The 13,941-nt window shown below is 40.7% G+C and overlaps 1 protein-coding gene across 6 annotated transcripts in view; it reads left to right on the top strand.

Moving 5' to 3' along the window:
- The window catches only part of STARD13 (StAR-related lipid transfer (START) domain containing 13), a 583,251-nt gene that overhangs the window by 527,703 nt on the left and 41,607 nt on the right, over window positions 1-13,941 (top strand). For all 6 annotated transcript variants that reach the window (XM_011997821.1, XM_011997820.1, XM_011997818.1 and 3 more), the window contains one exon: window positions 8,489-8,552. In XM_011997821.1, the coding sequence (XP_011853211.1) occupies window positions 8,489-8,552 (64 nt within the window). The remainder of the gene's footprint in view (window positions 1-8,488; window positions 8,553-13,941) is intronic.

The raw sequence follows: 13,941 nt of genomic DNA, 5'->3' as shown, positions 1-13,941 counted from the left end.
TGAATGCATTGGCTCTGAGCCAGGGCCTGTACTAGGCATTAAGAATGCAAATAAGATGCAACTCATAGCCTGTCATATTCAGTGGTGGAGAATACTTCTGCTATTCTGACTATCCAAGGTCTATTGAAACTACTTAAAGTCAATCACTGATTGGACCTATATAAACAAAGCATGCTCAGTTCAAAAAGAAAAGCCTACCGAGCCTATCATGTATAAAACTTGCTTCTAGGATTTATGGGAATTAGAAGAATAATAAATTATGGTCCTTGTGTCAATCAAGGCTCTAATCCAATGGAGGACGCACTATTCATGCTGCAAATACATTCTATAATTGAAATTTTCATCCATGCAGGAACAGTTTTGCAAGCAACCAGTATTAGACCAACTCAGATTATCTGAAGGATTTTATATTACTTATGATTAAGTTAAAGGGAAGCAAATACTCGGGCTAAATATTTGTCCTAAATGCAGATTGGCTTCACTCACAGGAGAATTTTGCAGTGGTTTTGATAAAGTGTGATGAATGCTTCCACTGTGACATATTCTTTTACTTGAGGCAGCCAGATCTTAAAGAGGCATTTACATCTGTCAGGGTTATGTTTCATCCAATTTGTATTCTTACAGAATCTAGCCATTGTTTATTTTACCTTGTGTAAGCTAAATCATAGGCCAATGCTATACCATGCTGGTAATATGTACCTAGTTTCAGACAACCATAGACTATTTTCCCCTTTGGCTTATGGCAGGATTCAGAAGGAAGATTTGGATGGTTGTTTGAAATCTACCTAAAATGTCTAAGATGTCTTCAATGATGATGACTTTGTGAGTAGGAATGGCAACTAATGAGCAAGTAGACCAAGAACAGAAGACATACAGATAATTTTACATCAGTAATTTCAAAGTCCAAAAAATGAAATTGTTTTAAATGAATAAAAAAAGACTTCATTTTTAAAAATTGACTTTGTTTCTTAGAGAAGTTTTAGGTTCACAACAAAACTGAGCAGAAACTATAGACAGTTTTCATATATAGCCTGTTCCCACACACGCACAGCCCCCCATCCACTCACTATCAACATCCCCCGCCAGACTGGTACATTTTCTAGAATTGATGAACCTACATTGACATATCATTATCACCCAAATTCTCCATAGTATACATTAGGGTTCACAGTTAGTGTTACATATTCTGTGCTTTTGACAAATGCGTCCACTGTTGTAGTATCATAACGAGTACCTGCATTGCCCTAAAAATCCTCTGTGTTCTACCTTTCCACTCCTCCTCTCTCCAACCCCTGGCAACCCCTGAGCTTTTCACTATCTCCGTAGTTTTGCCTCTTCTAGAATGCCATATAGTTGAAACTGTAAAGGATATAGCCTTCTCATATTGGCTTCTTTCACTTAGTAAGATGCACTTAAGTTTCTTCCATGTCTTTTCATGGCTTGACAGCTCACATCTTTTTACTGATGAATAACATTCTGTTGCCCGCATGGACCACAGTTCATCCATTCACCTGACATCTCGGTTGTTTTCAAGTTTTGAAGATTATGAAAAAGCTACTGTAAACACCTATGTGCAGGCTTTCATGTGGATGTAAGTTTTCCATTCATTTGAGTAAATGCCTAGAAGTGCAATTGCTCGAGTATATGATAAAAGTGTGTTTGGCAGTAAGAAGCTGCCCACTGTCTTCCAAAGTGGCCATACCATTTTTCATTCCCACCAGCAATGAATGAGAGTTTCTGTTGCTCCACATTCCCACCAGCATTTAGTGTTGTCAGTCTTTTAGATTTTTACCTTAGATATGTGATAGTATCTCATGGATGTTTTAACTTGCAATTCCCTAATGACATGTGATGTTGAGCACCCTTTTAAAGGCTTGTTTGCCATATGTTCATCTCCTTTAGCGAGGTTTCTGTTCAGATGTTTTGCCCATTTATTAATTGGGCTATTTGTTTCCTTATTGTTGAGTTTTAAGGGTTCTTCGTAATTTTAGCTAACAGTCCTTTATCAGAGATATCTTTTGCAAATATGCTCTTCCCATATATAGCTTGTCTTCTCTTTTATCTTGAAAGTGTCTTTCTCTGATCAGAAGTATTGAATTTTAATGAAGTCTGGTTTATCAATTATTTCTTTCATGGACCATGCCTGTGGTGTTGAATCTAAAAGGTCATCACTTTATTCAAAGCCATCTAGATTTTCTCCTATGTTATCTTTTTGGAGTTGTATAGTTTTGTGTTTACACTTAGGTCTATGATTCATTTTGAATTAGTTTTTGTGACTGTATAAGGTCTGTGTCTAGACTAATTTTTTTTGCATGTGAATATCCACTTGTTGCAACACCATTTGTTGAAGGACTATCTTTTATCCATTGTATTGCCTTGGCTCCTTTATAAATGTAAGTTGACTCTATTTGTGTGAGTCTGTTTTGGGTTCCTCCTTCTGTTTCATTTATCTCTTTGTCTATTCTTTCACCAATATCACACTATCGTGATTACTGTGGCATCACGGGAAGTCTTGAATTTGAATACTGTTAGTCCTCTAGTTTTGCTCCTTCATTATTATGTTGGTGATTCTGAGTCTTTTGCTCGTTTATATAAACTTTAGAATAATTTGCTGATATCCACTGTCTTGGTTTTTTGTTTATTTGTTCATTTGTTTAAAACTGGACATTTTAAATATGGTGATATGGTACCTCTTGAAATCAGATCTTCTCTTCCCAGGGTTGTTATAATTGCTATCTGTTTAATGAATATCCTGAATTAATTATCTAAAGTCTGTATCCCTTGTATCCACTGAAGCATCTACTCAGTTAATTTAGTAATCAGCAAATGATTGGACAGAGATTTTCTTAGATACCTTCAACAAATCCATCTCCCAGTCTTTGCTGAGGGGCTTTTTGTGCGTGTTACAATATGACTTCAATGCTCCAGCAGAGAATTGACAGCTCTGCTTTAGCCTTGATTTCCTGCTTGTGCAGATCATCAAGGTCAGCTAAAGGTGGAAGATTAGGACCAGATCAGGTCTTTCCTGGGTATACACACAGTTCTGCACATGTACTTGACCTTCTAGATTCCTAGGAATACATTGGAACTTTTCTGAGTCCCCTATGGACATCTCATTCTCCCAGCTGTTCTTTTTAAACTTTTTGGTTAGCAACTTGTTTGGCTCAACTGTTATTATCATTTCAGGCAACTGCCATGTTCACTAGTTACTACAGACTGTCTTTGACAAACACCCCGGGTATAAGCTAGTTTTAGTGATTATTTGAGTCAGGTTAAATAAAGATAAGCCCTATGAATGGGTGTTTTCAGGGAATTCCCAGACACCTCAGATAATGACAATTTTTTGGTAATGGAGTTTTGGGGAAGCTCAAACACGTTCTTCCCTCTCCAGTGGCTGCAAGGCTACTAGTTTTCACAGCTACTCTGATGGTGATGCTGTTGATTTTCAAAGCTCCTGAACAGCTGGGGAAAAGGGCATAGGAATAGAGTGGGTGGGAATGTCACAAAGCTCACTGTCCTTACATATGTTTAACCATTTTTCTTAAATAGACACTTAGTGTTACTTAGTTTATTGAAAGCCCATTTCAATTTACAGCTTTCTTAAAAAGTTGATTTTGACAATATTTGCCAGTACTCTTATTGATTTTATGAAGAAGCAGTAGTTTGGAGGTTTTTACTTAATCTTTTTCACTGATGTCACTCACTTGCATTTTTTATTCAGCTTTATTTAAATATAATTTATATTCCAAGAAATCACCAAAGTATACAATTTGATTAATTTTTTCAAATGTATAGTTATGTAACTATCACCACAATCATGACATAAAACTTTTTTTTTTCAGCTACAGGGTCCTACTGTGTCACCCAGGCTGAGTGCAATGGCACGGTCTCAGCTCACTGCAGCCTTGATCTCCTAGGCTCAAGCGATTCTCTCACTCAGCCTCCCATGTATCTAGGACTACAGGCATGTGCCACCACATCCAGCTGTTTCTTTTTTTTTTTGAGATGGAGTTTCGCTCTGTTGCCCAGGGTGGAGTGCAATGGCGCGATCTCAGTTCACTGCAACCTCCGCCTCCCAGGTTCAAGCAATTCTCCTGCCTCAGCCTCCTGAGTAGCTGGGATTACAGGCATGTGCCACCAGACCTGACTAATTTTGTGTTTTTAGTAGAGATGGGATTTCACCATGTTGGTCAGGATGGTCTCGAACTCCTGACCTCAGGTGATCCGCCCGCTTCGGCCCCCCAAAGTGCTGGGATTACAGGTGTGAGCCATCGCACCCGGCTTAATTTTTATATATGTTTTTTGTAGGGACAGGGCCTCTCCATGTTGCCCAGGCTGGTCTCAAACTCCTGGGCTCAAGCAATCTGCCCACCTCGGCCTCCCAAAGTTCTGGGATGACAGGCATGAGCCACCATGCCCAGCCATGACACAGCATTTTTGTGACCTCAAAAAGTCCCCCAGTGCTGGCAATGGCCACCACTCGTCTGTTTTCTGTCACAGTTTTGTCTTGCCTGAAATTTTTTTGATGAGTGGAATCCTGTAGTGTGTGTTCTTTGTGTCCGGGTTCTTTTACTTAGCATAATGACTCTGAGATTCATGCGTAGTGTTGTATATCAATAGTTAGTGCTTGAATTGTTGAGTATTCCATTGTATGGATATACCACAATTTTTATATACCTTTACCAGCTGGTGGACATTTGGGCCATTTCTACTTTGTGGCTATCTTATGATTAAAGCTACTATGAACATTCAAGTACAAACCCTTTTTACAGCTATATATATAGAGAGAGAGTATAAATCTTTATGTGGACATATGATTTCTTTTATCTTGCATAAGTAGCTAAGAGTGGAATTGCTAGATCAAGTGCTAAAAATATACCTAATTTTATAAGAGACTGCCAAACGGTTTTCCAAAGAGACTGTACCCCTTTGGAAGTTTCAGTAGTTCTGAATCCTTGCTAATACTTAATGTTGTCAGTGTTTTTACTTTAGGCATTCTGTTGTGTAGTGGTGTCTCGTTATGATTTTAATTTGCATTTCTTTCATGACTAATGATATTGAACATCTTTTCATGTGCATATTTGTCACTTGTATATCTTCTTTTAGAAGTATCTGTTCGAATATTCTGCCCATTTGAAAAATCAGGTTGTTTGACTTGTTACTGAGTTTCAGAGTTCTTTAGGTGTTCTGTATATGATTCCTTTATGAAATACATGTTTTGCAACTACTTTCTCCAAGTAGAGAAGGAATTTGAAAGGTACAGGCAAACATCTGAGTTTAGGGGCAATAAAAGGACCCAGAACTACAAAGTCAAATCTACTTAGAGTCTTCAGCTTTAGAAAATAATAAATAAACTTCCTGCATGTGTTAGAAAGTATAAAGCATATTCGAGTCTGTGGTATACAGAAGATGATTCCTTTGATGTCTTTTGTGTATGTCATAGATCAAAAGCTTTTCCACAGAAAAGCAGAATAGAGTATTTTGTTTGTGCTTCCAAACCATAATGGAAGAACAAGTTCACTAGATAAGTTCATTTTATAAGTAACAGTCAATCCGTCTCTAAACAAACCTGTTACAGAGCCGCCAAATGTGCAACATCAACCTTTTTTTTTTTTCACTTCACACCCGCTCTTAGGTAGACATGATAACACATGTGGAATGGACCAAACAGACAGGCTGAGAACCTGCCAAAGATGGTCTCAGATGAGATGATCAGCTTCTAACTCAGCATTGCCTGGTATATCTGACACTAATGAATGTGTAGTCAAAGGGTACATAGGAGATGGTTGAAAATGAGGAGTCATTAAACATATTTCAGCCAGTGAGCGACGTGAGAAAAAGTTGAGAAATATAACTGCTTTCAACCGAAAGCTTTAGAAGTGGTAGTGAAACCAATTAGGAGGCTGATGCCTGACTCAGTAAACAATGAAAAGAGAATGAATTAGGGCCAAAGGAGGGGCAAGACTTCAAAGACATCATAGAGGTATAATTGACAGGATTTGGTGACCAATGAATATAGATTGTGAAGGAGTAGAGCCGCAAGATGACATTATTTTCTAGTTTGGGTGGCCCATTGGTGATGCTCTTAGTCAAGACAAGACAGTAAGTAGGAGAAACAGGTTTCGAAAAGAATGCAAAATGTGACTCTGGGCCTCAGATGAGATGCCTGGGCTGGAGACAGAGGACTGGGTATCATTCGAGTCTAATTTATGTTAAGATTCTTCAGTAAGGCCATGGAGAGTAAAAAAGGATGGACCTCAGTCTGAATTCTAACAAAAAAAAATTAATAGTTAAGAGGCAAGTACTGCTTGGTGGCAGGAAGGAGTTAGTGTCCAGAGAGATGAGATAATTCATAATCTTGAATGTCAAGGATGAAAAGAATTTCAAGGAATGATGGGTACTAATTAGTGATGATTGCTATTAATAGGTCTTTGCTAAAAAGAAGCCATTGAGTTTCATACTTAGAAATTCATTGGTCAAAACTGGAAACAAGCCTGGCACGGTGGCTCACGCCTGTAATCCCAGAACTTTGGGAGGCCTAGGCAGGTGGATCACGAGGTCGGGAGATCTAGACCATTCTGGCCAACATGGTCAAACCCAATCTCTATTAAAAATACAAAAATTAGCTGGTGTGGTGGTATGCACCTGTAGTCCCAGCTACTCAGGAGGCTGAGGCAGGAGAATTGCTTGAGCCTGGGAGGCACAGGTTGCAGTGAGCTGAGATCGCACCACTGCACTCCCGCCTGGGCAACAGAGTGAGACTCTGTCTCAAAAAAGAAAAACAAAAAACAAAGAAACAACTGGAACAGCCCAAATGTCCATCAACAAGAGAATAGCTAACCCAATTGTGTATCTTCATACCATGGAATACTACTCAGCAACTAAGCTGAATGGTTTATGCAAAACATGAGTCAATCTCACAACCATTGTGTTGAATGAAAAAACAGCCACTCAAAAAATACGTGCTATATGATTCTACTTATACAATGACCAAGAAGAAGCAAAACTAATCTATGGATGATAGAAGTCAGAAAGAGGGGCTGGGCACAGGGGCTCATGCCTATAATCCAAGTGCTTTGGGAGATTGAGGCAGGAGAATCGCTTGAGGCCAGGAGTTTGAGACCAGCCTAGGCAACATAGCATGACCCTGTCTCTACAAAAATATATATATATATAAATTAGAAGGGCATGGTAGCAGGCACCTGTAGTCCTAGCTACTCGGGAAGCTCAGGCAGGAGTTTCCCTTGAGCCCAGGAGTTTGAGGCTGCAGTGAGCTATGATCATGCCAGTACACTCCAACCTGGGCAACAGAGTGAGATCCTACTCTAAAAAAGAAAGAAGTAGAGAGACAGAAAGAAAGTGTAAAAAAGATAAAGAAGGGGAGGCAGAAAAGAAAGGAAGAAAAAGAAAGGAAGGAAGGAAGGAAGGAGAGAAAGAGAGAAAAAAAAGGAAGGAAGGGAAGAAAGGAAGGAAAGAAGAAAAAGATTATTAAAAGAATATATATCTAATTGCTTGTATTTTCTCACTGGCAATGGTGGCTATGTCATCTGTTGAGAGACTGAGTCTTTTTGGTGGTCTGAGATTGGGAACAACCAGAGGAGAAAAAAATGAAAGAAATGTTGGGTAACACCTTCTAGAGTCCAGCTGAGGGTGAAAATCAAAATGTATTTATTAGCACAGGCTGCCATGATGGAACACCATGACCGAGTGGCTTAAACAACAGAAATGTATTTTCTCACGGTTCTGGAGGCTGAAAAGTTCAAGATCAAGGTACTGGCAGGGTTTGGCTCCTGGTAAGGGTCCTGTGACCTGTAGATGTCTGCCTTCTCACTGTGTCCTCACATGCACAGAGAGAGAGGGAGCTCTCTGGTATCTCTTCTTATAAGGACACTAATCCGCTGGGATCAGAGCTCCTCCCTGGTGACCTCCTGTACCCTTAATCACTTCTTTACTCCAAATCGATCACGTTGGGCATTCACATATGTGAATGGAGGGCTTCAACATGTATGTTTTGGAGTGGCATAGTTAGCCTATAGCATGTGTAAGTGAGATATTTTCCACCTATACCCAACCACCTGAGATCAGGAGAGAAGACACATGGTTGGGTTGATCCATATTTGGAGGTTAACAGGATAGACTTGATGCAAGGTCAAGGTGGCAAACGATTTGAGGGGATAGTGAAAGTATGGCTAAAATGATTGGCCATGGATTCCAGTAACAGTGGAAAGAGAAGCCAGAAAAGGGCTGGGTTTAGATTAGAGAAAAGGCAGGGATTGGTAGGCTTGGTGGTAGAGTCCTCGCAGGTCAGGAGGCTGGAGCACAAATGGGAACTATTTTACAGCGTATCTTCTGTGGGTGCAGTACTGTCGTGGGACATAATTGGTTGTTCCTGCAATTTCAACTTTACTGGAAATAAAGGAGGCTTATCAAACTGGAGAGATTTAAATTCGTTAGTGAAAGTAATCATCACATTTTTCTTTCATTTTAGAAGACTAAATACGTTGAACAAGTGTGCCTCAATGAAACTTGATGTGAACTTCCAAAGGAAAAAGGTAGGTGCCCATACCTTAATGTGGCTATGCCAGTGAATACCAGGAGTTTGAGACCAATCTGAGCAACATAGTGAGACCCTTGTGTCTACAAAAAAAAGATAATAATAAATTAGGTGGGCACAGTGGCTTGTGCCTGTAGTCCCAGCTATCGAGAGGCTGAGTTGGGGGCATTGCTTGAACCCAGAAGGTTGAGGCTGCAGTGAGCCATGATCGTGCCACTGCACTTCAGCCTGGGTGACAGAGTGAGACCCTGTCTCCAAAAAGTAAAAAGCAACACCAACCTAAGCAAAATTTTGAAATGCCTGATCATCCATGTGTATTCTCCATATCCTATTTCATCATAACCACCTAAATAAGTCTATTATAAACTAAGGCCGAAATCTATTTGTTTTACCATTTCATTTTACTTTCTTTTTTTTATTAGAGGGTTTGCGTAAAGACGTAAAATATCCCAATGCTTTATGGTGATCTTTCAGAAATGTCCGTTGTAAATGTCAACCCCTTATTAGACTCAAATGCTTCACAGCAAAGAGTAGATTAAAAGTTCAGAAAGGATCTGGGGGTCCATGGCCAGTGACTTCTGGCTCATTTTTTCCAGTCGTGTTTTATTTCATGCACGTGTCAAGATGCCTCCACTATCAGGCAGATTCAGTTGGTAATGTATGAGGGGGCCTGGGGACAGTGTGACAAGATCCTGAGCCCTGGCTCATCTTTCATTGTTCTCCCCACCGTGCACTTTTCTCTAGCCACAAAGAATTCAGTTCAGTTCGAAAAGTCACTAAGCTTCCTCCCCATCACAAGACTTGCCATGTGCTGCTTCCTCTTTATGGATAAGACTAGAGATTTGAGTTTTGAAATAAAGCTGTACTTTATTGAATATGTACTGTTTTCTAGGAGCTAGATTATGTGCTTACCACACATTATCTCATTTAATCTGTCGAGATGGGGCTTCTCTGTTTTCTACATTAGGAAGGTAAATCTTGAACAGGCTGGGTCATTGCCCATGGTCTAGCAGCTAGCGGCGGAGCAGGGTTTCTACCTCGGGGATGTCTGACTCCAAAACCAAGGCTTCTAGCCACCGTGCTGCACAGCCTCTCTTTTTCACTGAATTGATTCTTTTTAGGAGATTCAGAATTAGGATCCTTCACTACTTTTTTCATTTAACATCTCCTCTATGTAGTAACTCAAGCCTCCGTATATTTTGAAGGATCAGAGAAAACATCTTTGAATTAAAAGAAAGTGTTCTTGGCCAGTCGTGGTGGCTCACACCTGTAATCCCAGCACTTTGGGAGGCCAAGGCGGGTGGATCATCTGAGGTCAGGAGTTCGAGACCAGCCTGACCAACGTGGTGAAACACCGTCTCTACTAAAAATACAAAAATTAGCTGGGTGTAGTGGCACGTGCTTGTAGTCCCTGCTACTTGGGAGGCTGAGGCAGGAGAATCACTGGAACCTGCAAAGCGGAGGTTGCAGTGAGCTGAGATCATGCCACTGCACTCCAGCCTGGGCGACAGACAGAGACTCCGCCTCAAAAAAAAAAAAATTAAGAAAGAAAGAGAGAAAGAAAGAAGCTTTTATCCTGCTCTACACAGAGAAATCATTAAAGCCGAAGGATTTTAAGTTACTCCTTAGTAACCTAATCTTTAAAAATAACTTTAATCTGAATTTGTGCTCCAAAATAACACCAAAAAAAAAAAAATCAAATGAATTTTGGTGGACCTCACCTTAAAAACAATTTGGGATTTGAGCTGGGAACCAAAGATTTAAGCTAAGGAGGTAAAACAGTGAAAAACAATATCCAGAGAAATATTAAAATATGAGCAGTTTATCCAGGCCAAAGACAAATTAAAAATGTGGGAATAAACCTCCCAACAGCTGTCTGACTGAATAGACCCCTTGAGAAGCATACATACTATTTGAAGCATGAGGGTCAGATGTTGTTTGGATTGGAACACATGGTTCCTATTAAACTGAACACAGCTATGCCTGTGTGTCTAAAGTGTGGGTCCTCAAATGGCTGGTCTATACAGCTGCCTATACCGACCATTAGCTGCACTGCATCACAAAAGAAAATGCCAAAAACTAATGACATGAGTTGTTTTCCACACAGTGCAGTGATTGGATTTTTACCCCGTCACCAGCTTTTCAAAACCCACAGGCGAGATGGGCTTGAATAACATTTGTTTGGCTCTTTGTGCGTTACCTTCATAAAAGCTCCTCTGTAAATTGGTCACTTTGGTATTCTGACCTTAATGTCGTCTTTATATTGGATCTAGTGGCACACACCCTTAAAGCCCCTACTTAGCTATAGGCCTCAGAATGCAAGCACTTGAATAAAATATTGCTTTTCACATTGTAAATTAGAGAGTCATGGCCTGAATTTTCAAATAAATAATGCTGACATGTGGTCTCCACCTACTTATGAATCTCAGTAATGACCAGAATCCGGGGCCAGATTGAAGCAGCCACTCAGGAGACGCTGTATTGTGACACCCGTTTCTGTAATCTTCCTCTTACACAAGCCATAGGCTTTATTTAATCCTTTATGTTACTGTGAAAAAAAAAAATGAATAGGAGCTAAGACTAGGCCAGATGATCACAAATAGAAAAGGAAACTTGAGAATCGAGCACCCTGTGAAAAGCTTCAGCCAACTTCAGAATTTATTTATTTGGAAGAAAAATAAGACAGCAGCATTTCCTTTAGGTATGTCCCCATGTTAAGCCATCCAAGAAATAGAAATAGAATCCCCACCTCCAATCTGCAGAGTCCCAGACTTATTTAATTCTGCAGAAAGTCATCCCCAAGTAGCTAAACTGTCTGGAGTCACAGTCATTCTCCCTTGGGGCTGCCGGACCTATGAAAGGGTTGCAGGTGCTGGCTCAGCAGTTTGTGGGGTTAGCAAAAGCTGACACGGGGCTTCTTCCCCGCCAGGCACTATTCCTTGTCCTTAAGTCTGTGGTCACAGATGCAGAAACTGAAGGGCTTGGCGCTTGCCCAAAGCCACACAGAAGTAGCAGAGGCAGGACTTGAATCCAGGTAATCTGGCACCTGACTGCCCCTCCTCACTCTTCAGAGATATTCAGAGACAACCTGGAGCCTGGGTGAGCCTCTAGCCCTTGGCCTGAGACCTGCAAGGATCTCATGTTTCCTCAGCAATACATTCAGTTCACTGTGTGGATTGTTTTTATAAGAGGCATGGTTCTTGCCATCTGTACTAAAGTCCACAATTTATTTATTGTCTTCATGGCAATTGTGTTTAATTTTGTAGATTTTGGTGGGCTGACACAAGGAAGAAAGTGAAAAGTCCACAAGTAGGTGATGACGATGAAGGCTTTTTCATGCCTGGTTAGCCATACACCTTTCTTATACATGAAATGCCACTTTCAAAGCACGGGGAGAAAGGGCGTCACCCCTACCCTCCCATAATACAGTTTCTTACTGTTTTGCAGAAGAGAAAAGGGATCCTTTAAGGATTCGAGATGACCTTCCCTGCCTCTGTGAGAGTCAGGTGGAGGAGTATTCTTGATTTTAGCTGCACACCTCACTGGAAAACTAACAACCCAGCCCCAAGAGCATTTCAGGAGAAAGGACACCAGCACTTCTGCCGCCCGCGGCTCTGGCTCTCCACTCCCGCGGCGTTCCCAGCGGCCCATTCCTGCTTCCAAACAGGCAGGCCCGGCCACGTAGCTCCAGTTAACATCTAAATTTCTATGTGACTATGGATGAGTTGCGTTTTGCAGCTGTGGATTCATGTGGGTTCCTGTTTCCAGTGTAAAGATATGGCCAAACTCTGTCTTTTTAAAAAAGCTCTTTTTTCTGGAATGTCTGGTTGGCATCTGTCTCTGAGGAATATATAATTTCACTGAAGAATGTTCTCATTTTTAGAAAAAAACAAAAGCCAAACAGCGGAGACTCATCTAAATTAAAAACACCAAGGCACACACAAAGTAGCTTTTCTCAGGAAAATGTTTCTTCCCCATTATTACCTACAAAATTCGCGCTTGCTCCATGATGACATTGAAATCCCCTGATTAAAGTGTTTATGTGATTCGGCTTCTATTCAAAGTAAAAGCCAGAGACTGAAGACTCCAATTAGGCTGTTTATTAAATGAGGAAAGAGAAGGACACGTATCCACATGGGACTCTTACCTTTCCTCTTACCTAGGAATATGTCTCAAGAGAGAAAGAGCAGGTTCCAGAGAAGGTTCTGGTTGAAGTTATAGTTTTAATAAGGCTCTCTGAAGTCATGACCAAAGGTGGAAAGCAACACAGAAACCATGACTAATTGCCACCTTGCAGCCAGCACCTCTTGGCCTGGATGCCATCGCCATTTCAGAGGCACTGCAGCTGTTGACAAGGGGCCCGGCCCCCACCCCCATATTTCCCGCTCCCTTGCACACCCCTGCATCTCCTACCAAATGAGACACCTCCTGGCAACTCCAAAGAGTAGTCAGATGAGAGAAAGTCCATCATTCACTTGGCTGGAGAGTATTAACAGCCTTGAATTGCAGATAATTCCATGCGAATGTCCTAAAACTGTAGGGTCTTTGAGTTGGAAGGATCTTTGGTCTTATTTTCTAACCTCCCACTTACTCACTGCGATTTGCTTCTTAGAGCATCCCTCTCCCTCACAATTTGCTGAGCCACTGTTTATTATAAGCTTCTCAACATGATGAGCTCTTCACATGGCAAGGCAATTTATTTTATTCTACAGACTAGAAAGGCCTTCCATATGATAAGCTGGGAGCTGATTCCTTCTAAACTGGCCCATCTGATCCTAGCCTTTTTCCCTGGTGAAGCACAGATATGGATTTCCTCATTCACTCAGTAGCCCTTTAGCTCTGACCTCCAGAACAGAAATCAGCACACTGCTGCTCCTGCTTTCATAAATAAAGTTTTATTGGATCAATAGCTATGCCCATCATTTCACAACAATGGCAGAGCTGAGTAAGTGAGAGAGAGAGACCTTATGGCCCATACGTATACCTAAAATATTTATGATATGGCTCTATGCAGAAAATGTTTTCAGACCCTTGCTCAATCTAGAACAGTTTCTCAACTGTCAGTGGTCAATGACTGGTTTTCTTATTTTATTTTTTCCAGTCTGCCACAGACCAAGATACTTTTGTAAAATTCAATACAAATGAATTATTAGAAATATTAGTTTTAACAAATTATAGAAAATACAGTCTTAATGTTTTATTGTTAGGCTCAACTGATACAAAGGTGCATACCGATAAATATAATCATAACAAATATAACAAGAAATAATGATGCAGGATTTTTCTCAGCCCCACTTCGCCAGCCGGAAACTTCTGTGCCTGGCAGGGGCCTCTACTTCTTTGTTCCTGTCACCCCGCTCTGTGGCCTGTGGCTCCCTGCCTGACCC

The sequence above is a fragment of the Mandrillus leucophaeus genome, unplaced genomic scaffold, assembly GCF_000951045.1.
Source record: "Mandrillus leucophaeus isolate KB7577 unplaced genomic scaffold, Mleu.le_1.0 Scaffold549, whole genome shotgun sequence".
Taxonomy (NCBI): domain Eukaryota; kingdom Metazoa; phylum Chordata; class Mammalia; order Primates; family Cercopithecidae; genus Mandrillus; species Mandrillus leucophaeus.
The sequence above is the reverse complement of the archived record's forward strand: the minus strand, read 5'-3'. Positions and strand labels throughout refer to the sequence as shown.